Source organism: Spinacia oleracea, chromosome 4 (genome assembly GCF_020520425.1).
Source record: "Spinacia oleracea cultivar Varoflay chromosome 4, BTI_SOV_V1, whole genome shotgun sequence".
Classification (NCBI taxonomy): Eukaryota; Viridiplantae; Streptophyta; class Magnoliopsida; order Caryophyllales; family Amaranthaceae; genus Spinacia; species Spinacia oleracea.
The window spans coordinates 1356098-1379071 of record NC_079490.1 but is presented as its reverse complement, the minus strand read 5'-3'; the positions used below and the strand labels follow the sequence as shown (position 1 = coordinate 1379071).

The 22974-nt window shown below is 37.1% G+C and overlaps 1 protein-coding gene and 1 long non-coding RNA gene across 3 annotated transcripts; both read left to right on the top strand.

Annotated features, from left to right (window-relative positions):
• The first annotated feature begins 579 nt into the window (after window positions 1-579).
• LOC110801843 (zinc finger A20 and AN1 domain-containing stress-associated protein 5) lies at window positions 580-1654 on the top strand. The gene has a single exon (XM_056826866.1). It carries the CDS (start codon window positions 799-801, stop codon window positions 1345-1347), a length of 549 nt encoding a protein of 182 aa, XP_056682844.1. The 5' UTR covers window positions 580-798; the 3' UTR covers window positions 1348-1654.
• A 5044-nt stretch (window positions 1655-6698) lies between these two features.
• Window positions 6699-22660, top strand: LOC110801870 (uncharacterized). 2 transcript variants are annotated; one of them, XR_002537025.2, is made up of 6 exons: window positions 6699-6965; window positions 7113-7214; window positions 8431-8501; window positions 21352-21505; window positions 21633-21727; window positions 22301-22660. It is a non-coding gene; the product is annotated as an uncharacterized lncRNA (long non-coding RNA). The 2 variants fall into 2 exon arrangements; XR_002537023.2 differs by having other exon boundaries at window positions 21633-21732.
• The last annotated feature ends 314 nt before the right edge of the window (window positions 22661-22974 follow it).

Here is a 22974-nt window from a genome sequence, read left to right as displayed (position 1 = left end):
TATATTAGGAGGTCTAATTACAATTATAATATACGTTCTACCGTCATTTGCTATCCAATCTGCTGCTCAATTTCATTTGACCAAAATAGATAAAGTATGTCCTTTCATGTGGTCCTCTTCTTTTTAGCTATGTTGCCAATGCCATCCATCCTTTTCACAAAAAGAAACCAAAATACAACTTAAATACATTATCTTAATAATATAATTTCATTACATTAAAATATTCAAATTAACTTATAAATTAAAAAAAATATATATAATAAGAAGGCCAATCAAGTAGGTAAAATGTGTTGGAAAATGACCAATATGAATTTCCCAAAATACCCTTACCTTTTACTAAAAAAGGAAACCTCTACATGAAGGAATTGCTTATTGGACACTAGTTATTTCTATGAGGTCATATGACCATTATGGTCTATTTAAATACATAATGGCCAAAAATGTGGTGCTCCTCTTTTCAATGAAATTAAAAATAAATAAAATATTTTTTTAATTAAAATTAAATTATGATTTTTTTTATTTTTCTTTTTCTTTTTGCCGACCCTTTGATTATTTTACCCCTGTCCATCATCTCCCACTCACATCTCTTTAGAAATTCCATTCCCATTTCTCCTTCTCTCCTTCATTTCTTCACCACCCAAACCCAAAAAATAAAAATACCACCCAAAAATAAATTGAAAATTAAAAAATTTTAATTCCAACCCACCATTTCTTCATCATCTCTCTCCAAAACCCAGAAATTTTCTCTGCAAAAAACGAACAAATCAATCTAAGAAAAACAAACCCAGAAAAAAAATTATGGCACAGAAGAGAGAGAAAGATGAGACTTTGGAGCTAAAAGTACCATCTGAAACTCCCCTTTCTCTCTCTTGCCCGGATAACTGCAAAAAACTAACATCTTCATCTTCTTCCTCGTCAAATAATAATAATACCAGGCCCGATATATCGGCCCGTGTAGATCCGGTAAGCTCTGAGCTAGCCCGACCCAGATCCAAAAGAGAACCCGAAGGTCGTGATGTTGATGATCAACCCCTGGTTGAAACGACGTTGTTTAAGGAGGATCGTCGCCACGTATCCTCCACCGCCACCACGACTACAACCACCACCACCACGACGACGATAGTAGAGGTGTCGGTAACTACGGTTAAAAAGGCGGTGAACAGGTGTTTGGGTTGCGGGAAACGGGTCGGGCTTACCGGGTTTCGGTGTAGATGCGGAGATCTGTTCTGTGCAGATCACAGGTATTCAGATCGACATGATTGCAGTTATGATTATAAAACTGCAGGTAGAGAAGCGATTGCACGGGAGAATCCTGTGGTCAGAGCTGCGAAGATCTTGAAGGTTTAGAAATGGGGTCAAAGTCAGAGTCAAAGGAGAGAGAGAGGGGGGGAATGAAGAGTTTTCAGCGTTTGGGCTTTATCGGGTTTGGGTCGGGTTGTATTGGGTTGTTGTTGATGATGATGATGGTGGTGGTGGTGGATAAGGTGGTGGGTGGTTGGGGTGAGGTGGGTGGGGATGAGGGCTATTATTGTCATTATTCCAATATGTGTTGTGACTTTTTATTTTATTTTAATTTAATTTTGTACTCTTATTATTATTTGTTTGTTTTTCTTTTTTAGAGAAAAAAAGAAAAAATAATTCAAATTTTAAGTAATTCTTCCATAGTACAATTAGTTATTAATATTATTCATTTAACCTTGAACTAATATGGGTGAATTAGTGTTTGTTTATTATCTTGTAATTTAAGAAAAATGAAATTATTGGGTGCTCTTTTATTCGAGAAAAATGATTATTATCGCTAATCAAGCTCCGATAAAACAATAATATTATTTAACCGGGTTAATTAGTGTTTATTATCTTGTAATTTAAGGAACAAAGAAATTATTGAGTGCTCTTTTATTCGAGAGAAATGTTAAGCAGGATTATTATTGCAAATCAAGTTTTGACAAAACAAAAATACTTTGATTTGAGTAGTTAATACATATTAGCTCAATTATTACTCCGTATTATTGATCATTTTAATTAATTTAATTCGATTTTAAGTTAATACAAAGAAATGAATTAGTCCAAATTCAAATGATGTTAATTTTAGTTTGTCTTTTTGAGCATGAATAAATGTATGGACGACAATAAAATTGAGCTGGATTAATAATTGGGGGTATTTCTCGAGATCAACAATTATCTCGAGATGATTTCAATTTAAATTCAAATTTGTGAAGAATAGATTCAATTATGGTAGGCTTGAGATTGCGTCAATGTGAAATTTCAATAGAAATGCCAAATCTATGGACATACGAGTAACACATAACTTTGACGTGTTTGATTTACTTGTATTATTACACGGGCCGGGCTTGCTACGGGTACGGAGTAGTTGATAGAGAGGTGATAACCGGGGATGCCGCGTTGACATGTCGTAGAACACTATTATCATTTCAAGATTGGCAACTACTTGAGATCAATGTATGGTAAGAAGTAGATGTTTGGCCGGGCCGGGCCGAGCTGAAAATTTCAAAAAGGCGGTCAAACACGACCCAAGCATGTCGGCCCATACCCTACCTTCTTAATTTAACACTTTGTCGTTTCGTGTTGTGCTTTTTCTCAAAACTCGGCTCGAGCCAAGCCCGGCCCATGGCCCATCACTTCGAGCTCGTGCCGATCCGTGCTTTATTATCGCATATATTGGGTCGTACTTTTTTCGTGTTCAGCCTTGTCGTATCCCATGTCGGTCCAGCTCAATGTCATCTTTATATAGTTGGAGATGTAGCTAGCAAAGGTCCCACACATAGCAAAAAAAATCGATTTGACAAAAGTTATCATCGACGAGAAGTTGAAGTTTATTGACAAAACTTGACTCAACCTTAAGCTTGTCCATTAGTTAACTTCTTAATACAATTCAAGTTAATGACTTAATGGGAAAGGTATCCAAGAACAACTTAACTATATTAAGTTTCAATTATTTGATCGCATTTTGAGCTCGATTTTTGTTTAGAGCCTTAGAGGTAATCGTAGACCTAAGAAGGATTACAAGGGAAAAAACATGCAATTAAAATAAATGGTGAATATAATATGCTAGTCATAGAACGATATGAAATGCTTATGCAAGTATACCATACTTTCGAAATGATGTAGGCTAATTTGTTTTCTATCACCTAGTTTGGTCTGATTTTTCTAATTTATGTCTGGTTTGGTCCATTCTGAATATTTTCTATGAGTACCTTTTTTCTGATTTAATCAAATAACTAATAAGAATAAAACGAATAGAACCTTAACTTTATTGGCATCTATTGTTGACTCAATTTTTTTTTTAACATCAGTGTTAATTCAATAAGCTATTGTTGACGTCGAACGCGAACAAATAACAATACCTTATTCTGTAGGGCGAATAAAGGTATCCAGGGGTACTGCCCTTAAAAGGCGACTGGTCTTATTATGTAGAGGTCTCACTCGTGAACGAGTAATTTGTAAGAAATCACCAATCGCAAGAACTTTTATGACAGAGTTAATGCGGAATGAAAAGCTTAAGTGAAATAACACACAGAGTTTAAGCAAATATCATTGATTGATATGTAATAAATGTGGACAAACATTAAATCATGACGAAAAGTACCTCCATGGCAGAATGCTTGGAAAATTCATAACTTAAATTGCCAGGAAGGCTTCAATACACGAGGGAGACTGTTATGAACTATTGATACGTTACTTACTAGGCTACTAAGCCTAGGACTACGCTAAACGCTAGGGTTAAAAGCTACAGAAAGCTAAGAAATTTAAGAAATGCTTGTTTGTGTGTTGATTGATGTCCTTTGATTGTTGTTTCTGAACGTATTTATATCCTTGGTGGAGACGGTTAACAACGATTCGCAAGAGAGAGGGGTTACACTTTAACTACTTGAACGGAGAGATAGAGGTTATGCAGTCGTGGCCACAACAGCCTTGAATATTCCTGTAACTGGCGGCCCTTGCTACTTTATGGGCTCTGCTTTTCCATTGGGTTTCTTCTTCTTGGGCCGTTTTCCTCTTAATCTTGGACTTGTACCTTGACTAGGCTGAACTGGAACGTTCACCCTTTGTAATTTTAAAGCCTTTGACCTACCATATACGTAATACCATTGTTAAGAGTGGGTCACAAAAGTTGTACAATAGCCACCTAATAAGCGAAAATCCTTCAAAGTTAACACATAATTGGATTTCTTACACGGTTAAAACACAATTTGCAATAACTTTAGTCTTTATTGCCGACCTAAAAATACGCTACAAAGACAAAAGACTAGATATAATAACATATTTTTATTTAAAGAGCCAAAATTAGTGTATTATGAGGAAAAAAAAAATGGTGTCTAAACTAGATTATTGTATAAGTTAAATGGAAAATAGAACCCTAAAAATAATACTAGTGGGGTAGTTGGATGTCGAAAGGAACCAAAAGGATGAAGAATAAAGGCATCAAAATAAATAAAGAAAAATAGAAGGAAAAAGAAAAGGAAAAAGAAAAATTGGAAAATGCTCATCTCATGCTATCGCAATGAAGCAAAGGCATTATTTTTTTAACACAAAAAAGCCTCAAAATCCTCTCAAAATGGTCTACTCCCTCCGTCCCGGAATACTTGACCTGTTTTCCTTATCGGGTCGTCCCTTAATACTTGACCTGTTTCTAAAAATGGAAATATTCTAACAATATTATATTATTTCTCACTCCACCCCTATTAACCCACCTACCCCCTACTCCATACAAAAAATAATTAAAAATTCAACCCCTACTCTCCCCCAACCCCACCTCTTAACCCACATCCCACTAACTACATTAAAATAATACCCCACTATCAACTACTACCTATTAAATTAAATAAGTCAATTCAAGTCCCTTAAACTCTGTGCCGGTCATGGGTCGAGTATTCCGGGACGGAGGGAGTATTTAAAAGTAATTTATTTAATCATTTGTTAGATGTCTCGTATCTCTATCATATCTTATGTTTCCCACAATATTTTTTAAAATGTTTTAATTTGTATGTTGCACATCAAGTTTACGTGTTGTGTCCACCAATTCATGTCAATTTTTGGTGCATGAATTTAATACTTTGTTTACTATAAATGAATGGTTATCTTCCATTCGTAAGATCTCTATAGAACAATAGCGGAATCAGAAATTCGAGATAGTGGGGTCACTATTTAAAATTTGATGAAACTTTCACTAAAATTATGTATTTTTTTTAAAAAAAAATATTGAAATTTTAACTATATAAAAGAAGAAAAAAATCCAAGTGGGGTCAATGGCCCCTCAACTCTAGAAAGATGTTTGTGGGATGGATTAAGGAGAAACCTCTTTATTGGACAAGCTAACCTAATAAATATAAGATTGGGGTTAAGGTAATATGGTTTTTATTGGGCATGACTCTTATTAGACATGGTCAAAATAAGGTCAAATTTAGGGCACAATAATTTTGAAAACTGAAATAGTTATGATATTTTCGCTGTTCTCTTTATGTTGCAACCACACTTGGTTATTGGACGCGACTGGTAAGGGTCGGTGCAGGTCAAAAGCGGGTATAGTAATAAACGGGTTATTTTAAGCGGGTGAATAATGGAGGGTCAAAGCGGAGTGCGGGTCAATAACGGGGCCGCTAGCGGATGTTTCTGAGATGGATTAAGGATAGACCTCGTTATTGGACAAGCTAACCTAATAAACATAAGATTGGGGTTAAGTTAATAGGGTTTTTATTGGGCTGACTCTTATTAGACATGGTCAAAATATGGTCAAACTTATAACACAACAATTTTGAAAACTAAAACAGTTATGCTATTTCCTCCGCTCTCTTTATGTTGCAACTACACTTGGTTATTGGACGTGTCTGGTAAGGGTCGGTGCAGGTCAAAAACGGGTCAAAGTAATAAACGGGTTATTTAAGCGGGTGAATAATGGACGGGTCAAAGCGGAGTGCGGGTCAATAACGGGGCCGCTAGGGTGCTTAATAAACGAGCAAAGAATTGTTTTTAAAAAATCACCCGTATGCGAATACAAGTGAATACTGAGTTATATTAACACTTTTTTCATATCATAACTATTTCAGTTTTCAAAATTATAGTGTTACAAATTTGACGGACCCTATATAGACCATGTCCAATAAAGTTTTATCGAATAAGAGTCACGTCCAATAAAAAGTCTATTAAGTTGACCCTAACCTTATGCCCATTGCGCTATTTTGTCCAATAATCAAGTATAGTTGCAACGTTTTGACTTTAGAACTATTCGTATACTTAATCCGTTTCAAAATAGTTGCAACACTTTGCTTTTGCACTATTTTGAAATATAAACTATTTAAAAATTTAATTCTCTCCTTTAATATGCTGTAAATATTACTATATTGTGATATATTTTATTTTAGTTTCCAAAAAAAGCTTTAAATAATTGGTTTTTTTATAATTTTTTATCATATTTTTTAGAAAAAAATATAAAATATATAGAAATAGGCCAACTGCTCCAAACCGGTCCGGTGCGGATTTTGGACCGATTTTTTCGGTTCGGTCTGGGTTTGGTCCGAGCATATTCGGTCCGGTCTCCGAATCTTGAATTATCAAATTTCGATTTTCGATTCGATCTGGGTCGATCTGATCCGGTCCGAGTTTGGACCGATAAACACCCCTAGACTCTCCCACAGTCCCACTACCAGCCCGTTATTATCCCTCGTGACCTACCTTGACCACCCATTTTTAACCCGCCAAAAACGACCGTATTTGATGAGAGAATAGTAAAAGATACGACCCGCGACCCATCTCTGCTTCTCAACTTTCCCAATCGCACCAGTGCACCACCATATATGTCGTCTCCACCACCGTCATCAACACCACCGGAGACGTCCTCCGCTGCTGCTCCAGATGCTCCAACCGTCGTCAATACCACTATTCTCTCTCATCGATTTCGAAAGTAAACCCTAATGTCACTGCTGCACCAAAAACTTCCACCGCCAAAGGTAGTTCGCTTTCTTCCCTTTTGTTTTATCTTATTCTCCCCCTTAATTGTTGCTAATATCACCGTAATTCTGCTCTTAATTGATAATTTTTCTCCTAAATATGTGAATAGTTCGATTCATATGATGTAATCTTCTCGGAATTGACAGGGTTTTAGCTTATTCATGTGCGATTGGGAAATACGGTTGTGGTTTGATTCCTAAAAAGCGTTGATTTTATTGTTTGATCACTGAAAGAGTTATTTTAGTTTGGTAAGATGTTTCAGCCTGTTATTTTAGTGATATTTTTTCTCCCAAATATGTGAATTGTTGCTTGATGGACTATTCTTTGTTGATTTTTCGATTTGTATGATGTAATCTTCTCGGAATTGATAGGGTTTTAGCATGTTCATATCCGGAAAAAGTGTTGAGTTTATTGTTTGATCTTATATCACCGTAATTCTTCTCTTAATTGATAAAGTTTCTCCTAAATATGTGAATTGTTGTTTGATGAACTATTCTTTGTTGATTTTTCGATTCATATGATGTAATCTTCTTGGAATTTATAGGGTTTTAGCATGTTCATGCCCGGAAAAAGTGTTGATTTTATTGTTTGATCTCTAAAAGTGTTTTTTTAGTGTTTTTAATTTGGTAGGATGTTTAAGCCTGTTGTTGAATTCAGAATTTGCCTTCCTGTTAATCTTATGGGGCAATTTTATTAATAATTGATCTGCTATAACTTTCAAGGGTGTTTCAGTTGAAAATTTGTTTGCATTAGAATCATAAAATTATATAATCTTAAGGTATATAAGATGATAATTTACAATTTTCTTCAAGTACACGATAATGGTGCTTAGGGTTTTGGTTAATTTAGGTTAACTAGAGGCTTGGAACGTGAGATAAGCGAGAGGATTACTAGGTTAATGTCATGAATTTTTTCATGTTATCCTTATAAATCCTTGTATTGTAACTTTCATATAAAAGGGATTTGTTAAAGAAGTTTTTCAAGGTGGCTTTAAAAATTACACCTCAAACTTGAATTTTGATGTAAACAGTTAAAAAGACAAACAAAGTAGCATAAATGTACATTTAAATGTTCTCTTACTTCAGTTTTGATTGCAATGATCATGAGAGTATAATGTTAAACATGGTTACATACGTAGTTAAAGTACAATATATGAAAGTGTTGTGGTGGTGCATAGCTAGTTTATCACAGTAAACGCCGGACTGTGCCTCTCTGCTGGACTGATACAGTGATACTATTGTGTTTGATCCACGTCATTAACTATTGTCACGAACTCTAACTTTTTTATCCCCCTTGTCTTTTTTTTGTCATGGACTCATGGCTGCTCGGCTGCTCCTTATTTTTTATGCTGAACTGTATTGCAAAGGCCATATGTTATTTCAAGGAATGTTGGGTGAATATATGTGTTTTTTCAGTTAATTTTGCTTCTTAATTCTGTTTTCCATGATTACCCCCCTTTTGCAGCCAGTTGAAGGGTCTAAATCTAAATGGATCTTTGCCTGAAGAATTCGGAGACCTTACTTAGCTGCAGATATGTAAGTTGCAAAACTTCTTTTGTAGTGTAATTAAACTTTTTAGATTCTGTTCTCTGATTATTCTCTTCATCGTTGTTTCCTCTATAACATTGAGAACTTAAGATCCTAATGACTTTTAACATGTAATGCAGTGACCTCTCTAGAAACTGTGTTAATGGAACGACCCCAAAGTGTAATAGCCCGCTAAAAAACAGCTGCCTAATTAAAAGAAACCGATAAACCACAGAGATCTTACCAAGCTATTACTCTGACATTAGACCTGATTATTACAAGTTAAATTTTGATCTAGTACACATTTTAAAACTTTAACCTATTTATTAATTTATATACAAGTCTAGATGACCGTTCTACGAATACATATATTAGCACTTTAATTACAAACGTCCAAAATAGGAAATAGGAAACTAGTAGAAAAAGAGAAGCACGTCTTCGCGGAGGTTACTCACAATATATTCTACGATCTACACCACGCAAAATATAGACATCCAATACGACTCTTCACATGAGTTTAGCTATTTGCACAGATTTCACCCACCCAGAAGCTGCACCCAGGACAAGTTCCGAAGAACAAAATTTTGCTGAGCACACAACCCTGAACCCTCTAACAAGAAAAATACAGTGGCTTGAAAAATATTATAAGACAAATCTTTTAAAAAAACCACATAATCATCTTATAGTAATAATTATTTATCACACTCCATTTTAAACATTAGAGCTTCGTATGCTTTTATAACATAATATCACCAGTAATTGGGGAAAAGAATGCGGGAAGGGATGGGTTACCAAATTCCTGTTCCCTAACAGATGGGGGTCGTCACCCTCTTAATGGCAATATGCTTGCAAGACTCTTAGGACATGTTCCGAACCATGGGTACCGAACCCAAAAAGAATGGGTACCAAATCCCGTTGCTTAACGTGCCCCATGCTCCAACTGTTCGTCTCCGAAGTGTGTGGGTACGGGGGTACCGAACGTCATCACACTCATCTTCTTTCCCCTTTTATTATTGGGAAAATAATGACAGTACAATCGTTCATGCGTCTTTTTCTTTATTCTCAAATGTACATTAATGGATTTTAGAAGCAAACTGATCAAATCTGTATTTTAATTTTTAAGAATTTAGCGTAGTATTTCAAGAAAATTTTCTTGTCATTACAAGGAGAAGGACTTGCACACTTGCACCCATTTAAGGAAGAACTTTTACTTAAATAACTTCTCTTTTTATTCGCAATCTGTTTGTTTCCATATGGATATTCATATCATCTAAAGAGAAAAAAATCTTGAAAAATAATGGAGAGGAAGGAAATCTACGGTGTGTGCTTCTAGCCTGCTACTGTTGCTCCTTGCAAGTTGAGATGAGTACGTGAGTTTGAGAGTGGGAGTTGGTGTGTTTAAGTTGTGATTATATAATGGGTGGACCAGTTTACTCCTTGCTTCAAGTGGAAAATGCAAGTTAATTAACCATTTTGCCCTTTCTTAGCCTATTAATTCCGGGGTACATGCGTCTCTCACAAAAGGAAAGATATATCCTTTACATACATGCTTATCCTGCATTTAGTTTTACAAATTGCTCTTCTATATTATGCTCCCCCCCCCCCCCCCCCCCCCCCCCGACTGTACATATCATAAGTAATTTTATGAAAAACAGAACACTCATCCATCCTAGTTCAATGCTAACGTATGAGATTTTTGCTTCCTACTAATGTAGCTAGATAAATAAACATTGCCTCCTAATTTATTCATTACTGTTAGTGTTAGGATAAGCCTCACACAATTAACACCACTATGATGGTTAATAAAGGTTCTTTTATTTATCTATTTACTCACTCCGTCCCAAATTATTTTTTCACTTTTATCCGTCCCAGATTAGTGTTTACACTTTTATTTTGGGAAAGACCCTACAATTATTTTAATACCTCTCTTTTCACTACTAAAAAATTAGGGTCCCACACTCTCTCACATTCAATTAAAAAATACTCCATTATGTTCTATCACATTTACTTTTCAATAAAATAATATCCCACTATCTCTTTTCACATCTACTTTAACGATAAAATAATATTTGATAACCAAACTACAACTTTTCTCCTAAAACTATGTGCGCTGACAAGTGTCAAAACTAATGTAAAATTAGTATGGGATAGAGGGAGTATTTACTCAATTAAGAACTAAGTTAAGCAGGTCAAATTGGGAGGTCTATTAAACTTTACCCTACTTAGAAAATTTTCGTCCCGAAACTTAGTAAGTACCTTAAATAGATGTGGATATTGGTGCTTCATGTTGTCTTCTTTTTCCCAAATCACTTCTTCCACACCATGATTGGACCACAACACCTTTACCAAGGGTATGGTTTTATTTCTCAGGTTCTCTTGTGTCTTGTGTCCAGTATTCGCAAGGGAATCTCCTCATAAAATAACGCTTCATCTAGTTGTATCGGTTCATATGTTAACACGTGTAATGGATCATGGACATACTTCCTCAATAACTCTACCTGTACAGCCTATTCATAAGCTACTTCTCCAACTCTCTTAAGTATCTCATAGCGTTTGATATATTTTGGACTCAACTTCCCTCGTATGCCAAATCTCTTCACCTCTCGGGTTGGGGAGACTTTCAGAAACACTTATCCCCTCTTAAACTCAAACTTCTTCCTTCTCAAGTAAACATATTTCTTTTGCCTATCTTGTGTTTCCTCCTATCTTGTGCTGCCTTCATTCTTTCTCGAATAATTCGTATTTGGTCCACAGTCTCCTGTATCGTCTCCGCCCAACTGGTATTCTTTGACCTAGGTCATCCCAACCAATAGGCATCCTACATTTTCAGCCATATAACGCTTCATAAGGTGCTATTCCAATGATGAACTGATGACTGTTGTTGTATGAAAACTTTATTTGTATGAAAACTCTATTAACGATAACTTGTCTTCCTAAGATCCCTTGAATTCCAGTACACACGCACATACCATATCTTCCAGTGCCTGGATTGTTGTCTGGATTGTCTGCTCCATCTGCCTGCTAACGGTTTCATGTTCCATGTCACTTTCATTGGAATAAATCTACTCTTCTTCGTCATCCCATCCACTGCTACCCATATTAAATCATTTTCCCACCTTGACTTAGGGAATGTACCAGAAAATCCATTGATTTCGAATTCCACTCGCGGGATCTCTAAGGATTGAAGTTCTCCCGGCATCTTTCCTCTTTCAAACTTAATCTTTTGTCATGACAAACATCGTGCTACTTATAGGGACACATCCCTTTTCATTCCTTTCCACCAAAAAATTTCTTCGAATCTTGGGTCATCTCGTCTCTGCCGAAGTGTATAGAGTACAAACTATTATACGCTTCCTTCAAGATCCTTTCTTTATTTCTTTCAATCCAGCATTATCAAGCACACACCACATACTGTTTATACTTATACTATAATATTTGTGTGTCTTAAACTTTGTTCTCCCTGTTCCATTCTTCTTCGTAATTTAATCGATAATTCATCATGTGTTTGTTGATCCTTAATTTCTTTGAACAATGTTGGATGAACGTCAATCACATTTATTTAGTTGACCCTGCAATTCTCCCCGTGTGACCACTTGCAATTCTAGCCTTCGCATGTCTTTATAGATCTCATGGGGCACTGCCATGGATGAGTTTCTCTTCGTGGTCTTCTACTTAGCTGCTTTTTTTTGCCCTCCGGGATAATCTTTGATTAACTCTAGCCGTCTTTAATATACTTCAAACTTTGGTGGTCAGTGTATATTTTACAACACCATATAGATAATGACGCCATATCTTAAGAAAAAACACGACTGCAGCCTGTTCTAAATCATGGACATGATAATTCTTTTCGTGGGCCGTAACTGTCGAGAAGCATAAGCTTTGCCTCTTTGCATCATTACACACCCTAACCCTTCTTGTGACGCATCACTATACATTTCAATCCTTCGCTTCTAGAGGGTAGTACCAGAGGAATACCAGAATAGGGGCACTAGTTAATTTCTTCTTCATATCTCGTAAAGCTTCTTCACATATTTCTGTCTATTAGTCCTTCGTACTTTTTTTTAATCAGGTAAGTTATGGGGGAAGATATCTTAGAGAAGTCGCTGACAAATTTTCTATAATATCCTGCTAGTCCCATAAACCTCCTCACTTCTGAGAAATTTGTTGGTATGGGGCCTTTGGGCTATTCCTTGGCAGCCTTAATCTTTTCCTGGTCTACAGATATTTCTTCTCATGATAAAACATGCCCTAATTTTTTTATTCCTCTAGCCAAAACTCACATATACTCAACTTTGTGTACAACTTGGTTTCCCTTAGAAACACTCTATGTGGTTCTCAGGTGCTTTGGTTATTCTCCGAGCATATCAAGATGTCATTGATGAAAATCACCACAAACTGATCCAAGTACGGCTTGAAATATCTTTGCATGAGGTCCATAGCGATGCATTAACCCATAACTACAAACTCATAATGCCCATACCTTGTTCTGAAAGCCGTCTTTGGTATGTCTTCCTCTACGATTCGCATTTGGTGATACCCCGACGTTAAATTTGTATTTGAAAACACACTTGCTTCCTTTAACTGATCAGACAGATAATCAATTCTAGGTAGTGGGTACCTGTTGCTAATAGTATTCTTTTTGATTTCTCTATAGTCAATGCACAACCTGATTGTCCCATCCTTTTTCTTAACGAATAATACCGGCGCACCCATTGGGACACACTTGGTCTTATGTACCCTTTTCCTAGTTCATCTAGTTGCTTTTTTCAATTCGGTCATCTCTGAATGTTCCATTCGATAAGGTGCCCTTGAAATAGGGGTAGCTTTAGGTATTAAGTCTATATGGAAGTCTACCACTTTTCGTGGGGGCAAGCCATTCCTTAGGAAAAGACATTAGGAAACACCCTTACTATTGGTATCATTTCAATCCGATGGTGTCATCTCCATGGCGCTCTAACACAAGACTTTGATCCTTCTCCCTGCCCATCTCAACTTCCTGATACCAAATCTTAAATCCTTGTGGTTTTTATGGCTAACTATCTTCGCCTTATGTTTAGTTAACCAATCCATCCCAGGATCATATCATAAGTATCTAAGTTAAGCAGTATCAAGTCTACTTTTAGAGTCGGTCCTACTATCTCTATTAAACATTCCCTAAGTATTTGTTGACATCTAATCAAATTTTCGTCTGGTTTACATACTACTACCATATGGTCCATATCTATAATTGATGGATGTACCGGGTACTGAAACTAATTTCTTCGCAAAAGAACAAGAAACAAAGAAGTGTTTTGATCCTGAATAAAAGAATACATAACACAAAATTTTCCAGGGATTATGCTACCTTCTTAAGTATGAGACTCCGGCTCCTCCAGCTCCTCGTCGTGAATTGAGAATGTCCCCTTTCCCTGGCCTGCATTGAAGTTACCTCTGCCACCTTTTCCTTGGCCTTCACTCAACCCTCCTCACCTCGAGCTTGAAATCCGTACGTTTCCCTTAGAGTTTCTTTCCACGGATCTTCTTGTGTTTGCTGCTTGACCTTGCTTGAAAATTCTCGTCACCTTGTGGACCTTCTCTAAGCACATGCCCTACCTTTTTACATCTGAAGCAAAAGTTGACCCTCACAATTCCTTCCATGATGGTAGACTCCACACTTCCAACACTTCTCTTCTCGAGGGTATTGAGTTCTTTGATAATTAGGCACACCATTCGCTCAGTCACATTCGATACTATTGGAGGCTCTTGCTTAGGCTTCTTGTTGCTTCTATCATCTTACTCTTATTCTCCCGACTCACTTTTTCTTGCCTATGGTCAATTCTTTCTTGCTACAAGGCTCGATCGTACAATTCCTGGAAGGTGATCTAATGCCCCACTCTCTTCTGATACTTGCAGTTCAATCCTGTTAAGAATCTCATCATCCTAATCTCGTCGTACTCACGAAATCAGGAGCAAATCGCGACAAATCCATAAATGTTGCTTTATTTTTGTTACAGTCATGTCCCCTTGTCGGAGGAATAAGAACTCGTTTTCCATTATTCTCTGCAAAGCCGAAGGGTAGAACCTTTCTCCCAAATTCTTCAAGAATTTCTCCCATGTGAAACCAGGTTGTGCTACAACTTCCTTCATTGTGCGCTATCACATGCCTACTTGTCCTTCCAAATAAAGTGAAGCCTGTTTAACGTGTAACTCCGCTAGGCAATCTTCACAACCTAAAGAGTTTTTCCATATATGAGATTCAATTATCAAATTTGACAGGGTCCACTACCCCATCATAACTGAGTGGCTTATGGGCTGCCAGTCGCTTGCAAATTTAGCTTCCTTGTCCTGCTTATCTTGGTTCCATGTAGAATTGCCAACAACCTAGCATTCATTGTCTCTAGGAGCTTAAATCTTTCCTCCGCAACATGTGATTGATCCGCCGTGGTGGTTGCTTGGGTATCATTTCCACTGCTCAATTTCTTAAAGATTTAACTTACTTTAAACTCAAAGGATTCATAAAAATATAATGGCATAGTTACTCACATTTACATAGATTACACGGAGTTTGCAAATCATGTAAAAGTTCACATAAACCTATAAATTACATAAGGACCTACCATTTACACACAGGTACTAATAACACCAACTCCTATTAAAAAAGAAAATGAAAATAGAATTTAAATTACATTGTACAATGACTACGAAAACACTATCAACGATAACTTGTCTTCCTAAGATCCCTTGATTTCCTTTACGCACGCACATAACATATCTTCCAGTGCCTGGATTGTCTGCTCCATCTGCGTGCTAACTGTTTCGTGTTCCATGTCACTCTCATTGGAATAAATCAACTCGTCTTAGTCAAGCTATCCACTATTACCCATAATAAATCATTTTCCCACCTTGACCTTAGGCAGCGTACCACAAAATCCATTGATATCGATTCCCACTTCCACTTGGGGATCTGACGATCTCTAAGGATTGAAGTTCTCCCGGCGTCTTTCCTCTTTCAAACATTATCTTCTGGCATGACAAACATCGTGCTACGTAATGGGACACATCCCTTTTCATTCCTTTCCACCAAAAGAGTTTCCTCACATCTTGGGTCATCTTGTCTCTGCTGGGGTGTATAGAGTACAAACTATTATATGCTTCTTTCAAGATCCTTTCTTTAAATACACCAGTACACCACATACCGTTTATCCTTATATTATAATATTTGTGTTTCTTAAACTCTGTTCTCTCCGTTCTGTTCTTCTTAGTTTTTGCCGTTCCATTCTTCTCCGTATTTCACTCTATAATTCAGCATGTGTTTGTTGATCCTTAATTTCTTTGAACAATGTTGGATGAACATCAATCACATTTAGTTGACCCTGCAATTCTCCCCTTGTGACCACTTGCAATTCTAGCTTCCGCATGTCTTCATAAATCTCATGGGGCACCGCCATGGATGAGTTTATCTCTCTTCATGGTCTTCTACTTAATGCATCTGCTACTTTTTTTTTTGCCTTTCCGGGGTGATACTGAATGTCCATGTCATAATCTTTGATTAACTCTAGCCATCTTTAATATACTTCAAACTTTTATGGTCTGTGTATTTTACAACACCATATAGATAATGACGCCATATCTTAAGAGTAAACACGACTCCAGCGTGTTCTAAATCACGGACATGATAATTCTTTTCGTGGGTCGTAACTGTCGAGAAGCATAAGCGATCCCTTTGCCTCTTTGCATCATTACACACCCTGACCTTTCTTGTGACGCATCACTATACACTTCGCTTCTAGAGGGTAGCACCAGAGGACCAGAATTGGGGCACTAGTTAATTTCTTCTTCAGCTGTCGTAAAGCTTCTTCACATTTTTCTGTCCATTGGTACTTCGTACTTTTTTTGATCAGGTTAGTTATTGGGGAAGCTATCTTAGAGAAGTCCCCGACAAATTTTCTATAATATCCTGCTAGTCCCATAAAACTCCTCACTTTTGAGACATTTGCTGGTATGGGGCCTATGGGCTATTCCTTGACGGCCTTAATCTTTTATGGGTCTACATATATTCCTTCTCGTGATACAATATGCTCTATTTTTATTCCTCTAGCCAAAACTCACATATACTCAACTTTGTGTACAACTTGGTTTCCCACAGGAACACACAATGTGGTTCTCAGATGCTCTTTATGCTTTTGGTTATTCTCCGAGTATATCAAGATGTCATTGATGAAAATCACCACAAACTGACCCAAGTACGGCTTGAAATATCTTTGCCTGAGGTCCATAAACGCAGCCGATGCAATAACCCAAATGGCATAACTACAAACTCATACTGCCCATACCTTGTTCTGAAAGCCATCTTTGGTATGTCTTCCTCTACGATTCGCATTTGGTGAAACCCTGACGTTAAATCTATCTTTGAAAACACACTTGCTTCCCTTAACTGATCAAACAGATCATCAATTCTAGGTAGTGGGTACCTGTTCCCAAATCCTAATAGTATTCTTATTTTCCTTATAGTCAATGCACAACCTGATTATCCCATCCTTTTTCTTAACGAATAATACAGGTGTACCCATTGGGAAACACTTGATCTTATGTATCCTTTTCCTAGTTGTTCATCTAGTTGATTTTTTTTCAAATTGGTCATCTCTGAAGGTTCCATCCGACAAGGGGTAGCTTTAGGTATTAAGTCTATATGTAAGTATACCACTTTTCGTGGGGGCAAGATATTCCTTAGGAAAGACATTAGGAAACTCCCTTATTATTGGTATCTTTTCAATCTGATAGTGCCATCTCCATGGCGCTCTAACACAAGACTTTGACCTTTCTCCCTGCCTCTGTCAACTTCCTGGTACGAAATCTTAAATCCTTGTGGTTTTTTCAGGCTAACCATCTTAGCCTTATGTTTAGTTAACCAATCCATCCCAGGATCATATCATAAGTATCTAAGTTAAGCGATATCAAGTCTACTTTTAGAGTCGGTCCTTCTATCTTTATTAAACATTCTTCAAGTATTTGGTGACATCTAATTGAATTTTCGTCTGGTTTACATACTACTACCATATGGTCCATATCTATTATAATTGATGGATGTACCAGGTACTGAAACTAATTTCTTCACAAAAGAACAAGAAACAAAAGAGTGTGTTGCTCCTGAATAAAATAATACATAATAAATAAATATTCCAGGGGTTATGCTACCTTCTTAAGTACGAGGCGCCGGCTCCTCCAACTCCTCGCCGTGAATTGAGAATGTCCCCGTCCTCTGGCCTGCATTGTAGTCACCTCTGCCACCTTTTAATTGGCCTTCAGTTAACCTCCTCTACCACCTCGAGCTTGAAATCCGTACGTTCCCCTTAGAGTTTCTTTCCATAGATCTTCCTGTGTTTGCCGCTTGACCTTACTTGAAAATTCTTGTTACCCTGTGGACCTTCTTTAAGCACATGTCCTACCTTTTTACATGTGAAGCAATAATTGTCCCTCACAATTCCTTCCATGATGGTAGACTCCACACTTCCCACACTTCTCTTCTCGAGGGTATTGAGTTCTTTGATAACGAGGCACACCATTCGCCTCAGCCACATTCGATACTATTGGAGGCTCTTGCTTCTATCATCTTACTCTTATTCTCCTGACTCACTTTTTCTTGCCTATGGTCAATTCTTTCTTGCTCCAAGGCTCGATCGTACAATTCCTGGAAGGTGATCTAATGCCCCACTCTCTTCTGATACTTGATGTTCAATTCTTTTAAGAATCTCATCATCCTCATCTCGCCGTACTCATGAAATCAGGAGCAAATCGCGACAATTTCATAAATTTTGCTTCATATTCTGTTACAGTCATGCCCCCTTGTCGGAGGAATAAGAACTCGTTTTCCATTCTTCTCTGCAAAGGCGGAGGGTAGAACCTTTCTCCCAAATTCTCCAAGAATTTCTCCCATGTGAAACCAAGTTGTGCTACAACTTCCTTCATTGTGCGCTACCACATGCCTGCTTGTCCTTCCTTATAAAGTGAAGCCTATTTAACTTGTAACTCTGCTAGGCAATCTGCACAATCTAAGAGTTTTTCCATATATGAGATTCAATTATCAAATTTGACGGGGTCCATTTTCCCATCTAAGTGAGTGGCTAATTGGGCTGCCAGTCGCTTGCAAATTTAGCTTCCTCGTCCTGCTTATCTTGGTTCCATGTAGAATTGCCAACAACCTGGCATTCATGGCCTCTGGGAGTTTAAATCTTTCCTCCGCAACATTTGATTATTCCGCCGCGGTGGTTTTGCTTGGGTGTCATTTCCACTGCTCAATTTCTTAAAAGATTTAACTTACTTTAAACTCAAAAGGATTCATAAAGATATAATGGCATAGTTACTCACATTTACACAGATTACATGGAGTTTGCAAATCACGTAAAAGTTCACATAAACCTACAAATTACATAAGGACCTACCATTTACACATAGGTTCTAATAACAACAACTCCAAATGAAAAGAAAATGAAAATATAATTTAAATTACATTATACAGTGACTACGGAAAGGCTAACGCCTATATATGCTAGTCTACCCTGTAAGGATCACGAGCATAGCCACTGTCGAAACTACTCTTCGGCGTGGGTTCAGGTTCGCAGTCCGGGTCTAAGTTTACCCGATCCTCTACTGAGCTTATGGTAGAACTAGCACTACGCGGTTTAGAAGAAGAAGAACCTGACCTTCCATTCCCTACTCCTCCTAACATAACTCTACTAGAGTATTTCCTGTCAAACTGCCTTCTATATGCGGCTCTATCAGTACTATTCCTTGCTTTTCTTGCTTCTCTCTCTTTCTCTTCATCACACTCAACAAAAACCTCTCTTTCCTAAAATCTTCAATCTGACACCCCTGAATTCCACTTCGTCATGATCCTTATATCCCGTATTTGCTTTGGATGGGTCCAATAGTAGCTTTTACTGAAACTGTTTCCATCGTCCCGTGATTGATGAGGACTTTAATAGACAAGCACACTTAGCTGCCTCTTTCTTGTAAGGGTTTGTCACATCAAAGGGCCGCATTTCCCTGTTATACTTGTTAATCATCTCTACCACAGACCTCATATGCTCTCCAATAACATCACCCTCGCCCGCACGGTAGGTATCTGGTGTTAGGAACTTAGGTGTTGGTTTCCCATGAGGCATGTTACTACTTTCGTAACTTCCCACTCCACTGTTGTCGTCATTCCTCCTGCTAGCCATCTACAAAAGAAATAAGTATGAAATATACAACAATCCTGAATTTGTAAGTATTTCATCATACACACAACATCCGTCTTAAATTTACACACACAATTATAAGCAATTTTATTCCATTCACACACCACTTCCACCTCTCATTTGACTCATTTATACATTCTACTCATCCATACAACTCATTTCTTACCTCTCATTCCTAACTTTCACATATCATCAATCCATAAATAAATTAACATTCGAAGTGGGAGTTGGTGGGTTTATGTTGTGATTATATAATGGGTGGACGCTTTACTCCCCGGTTCAAGTGGAAATTGCAAGCTAATTTACAATTTTGCCTTTACTCAGCCTTATAATTCCGGGTGCATGTGTCTTTCACGATATATCCTTCAAAAACATGCTTATCCTCCACTTAGCTGTACACATTGCTCTTCCATATTTTGCTTCCCCAATCCCCATATGCCACTAGCTGGACTCTCTTAATAACACCCCCCCCCCCTCCGTCCTCCACCACCACTATACATTTTCTAAATAATTTAATAAAAAACAAAACACTCATTCATCCTAGTTCAATGCTAACGTATGAGAAATTTTCTTCCTAATAATGTAGGTAGATAAATAAACATTGCCCCCTAATTTATTGCGTTACTGTTAGTCTTAGGATAAGCTCACGCAATTAACACCACTATGATAGTTAATTAAGGTTCTTTTTTATTTGTTTATTTATTCAATTAAGAACTAAGTTAAGCACATCAAATTGATTTCACCCTTTTTTAAAATGTGTGTTCAGGGTACTTAGGAACTCCTAAATTACTGGTTCAATCCCAGATTTTATTGGAACCTTGGCAAATTGAAGCTTATCTGATTTTTGGCATCTGTCTGACTGTCTGCCATGAATTAAAGTTGATAACTTGTATATGTTGATGTACATCGTGATATAAATTGTAAAAGTCCTACTCTGTTAATTACAAGTTAAAACACTAATTGAAACATGGTAATATTACCGTATCTCTTTCGTGTAGATCTCAGCTACAATCAGTTGAGTGGTCAAATTCCAGTTAATGGAAAACTTGCAAAGACTTGTAAATCTGTAAGCCACTGAGCTTTTGTAGCTATAGGCTGAGCTGCTCTGATGTGAATCTGAAGGCTTGAGATGGGTTTTCGTTGTGAAACTGGTGTAGTCTTAAGTTCAGATTAACTTCTTAAGTGTTTTTCTTCACCGTTGTTAGGTTTGTCCATGTTGTATGTCAGTCTCCAGCTTCTGTTTTCTTTTACTTAAGTTTATCTTATTTGCTGGATACTATATCTCCGTCACCTTGGGAAGAAAGATGTGTCTCATCCTAGATACTGGTCTTGTTCACATTACAGGTCAAGGTCTAGGTCTAGGTGCTGTGGCAGGTGAGCTTAAAGCTTTCAACGCATTTTAATTGTCCTAAACGTTGTGACTGCATTGAGTGTACTGAGATTCTAAACTCTGTTGTGCCGTGTGTTATTTACCTTGTATTATTTTCCATCCATTTCTTTAGATTTGTGAAAAGATTTGCTGATTGTTGGTTCAGGATTTTGTTGAATTTTTAGTAAGCCATCAGTTTAAAAGGCAGAAAGTTTGTTGGTTATAAACTACCTACGGGATAACAAAATAAGCACTTTGTATTTTATATTTACAGAGTGGGACCACACCAGATGTTTACTTGTAAGGAATTGGATGGCACACTTGAGGTTCGCAACAACTTGTGCCAACATCAATCACTAAAGCTTCCTCTCTAGTCTGTTTTCCTTTCAAGTTTGGTCATACTTGCAAAAGAATCCACATAACATAATGTAATGAATTCAGAAACTTCACGTGTTTCTTTCTATCCTGTATTCCTGTTTATGTTAGTGTTATTTAGTTATTCCTTACAAGTTTGTACTTTAGTACAAAATTGACACCGTTTTACATCTATGACAGGTTGCTAAACAAATTTCTGATCCTGAGTTGGTGGTATTCAATACTTGGAACCGACATCCTGGATGGAAATCGACTGGCTGTGAGGCTGTCTAAGGGTAAGGTAAAACATCTTATTGATAGATATGTTCGTTCCTATTCTTGACTCGTACTTGTACGATAAGACATTAATTTCCCCTGTTTTAGCACCTTGCTTCTTCTGTTACTATACCTTAAGTGGCAGTCAACTTCATCTTTTTATTTTTTTTGTTATGATTTTTGGGACTGGCCATTTTGAAGCAGATATCTTTCCACTAAAGCTGGGTGGCTGAAAATGAAATACTTGTATGATTTAGACTGTTTGGAGTGGATTTACCCTACATCTGCTGATAGGACTTGTAAAAGTGCTGCCATGTACAACTAACACTGTTTACATCGAGTTGTAGGGATGGCCATAACCATGGTGTGGATTGAAATGCGCTAAATATCGAGTTGGACCTACTAAATAGGTCCCACTCTGTATTGAAATGCGCTAGATATCATGTTAAAAATAAAAAGAAATTGGGTGTCTTAGATAAAGGTTTATCTAAGGTCTATTTGAACTAAGGTTTGGGGTACTCTATAGTGGTTGCTCTAGGTCAAGGGTGACTTTTGTTAATGTTAGTGATTATTTTGTTGCTTTCATTTCTTAGGGATGTGCTCTTGGAAGAAGGAAAGAGGGAATGTACGAGTACTCGGCATGAGATACGGCCTACAAGAATAAAAAAAAACTCAAAGAAGCCCGAACTAAGGGAGAGGTTTTTCAAGAACAACTTTTTGTTATTAAAAGAATAATCTTTTAAGTTATACATTAATTGCCATGATCTCTACTTATGTGTGATATCTACTTGTAACAATTTAGAATATAAAGATCTCTCTACTTCTTTTTATGTTATTCCGTTATTTGTATTTTAATACTTGGCTAATCCGTGGACAATGGAACATGGTGCACAGTGAGCATGATGCTCAAAAAGAACATGTGTATAAACAAAAGAACATATGTGCTTATCTGATGATTTGAACTTGTGGGTAGTTGAAGTAATTGATTAGATAGGGTATAAATAACAATCCCAAATTGATTGGGTGGTCCAAGTTACAAGGGAATTACTGTCGAAATTTATACCACGTAGATGACAACATATTTCGGTTGTTTTTTTTGGCAAATTTATAATGCTTCGTATTGGAATTTATGGGCAAAGATGTCGCGGTGGAACCGTGGAATTGTGGCCGTGGTGCAAAAATAGGCTTCTAGCAAACACCCACCTTAAATTTAAATGTTTTGAGATAGTATTTGTATTGGAAAAAGAGTGCCGGTTGTTAATAACAC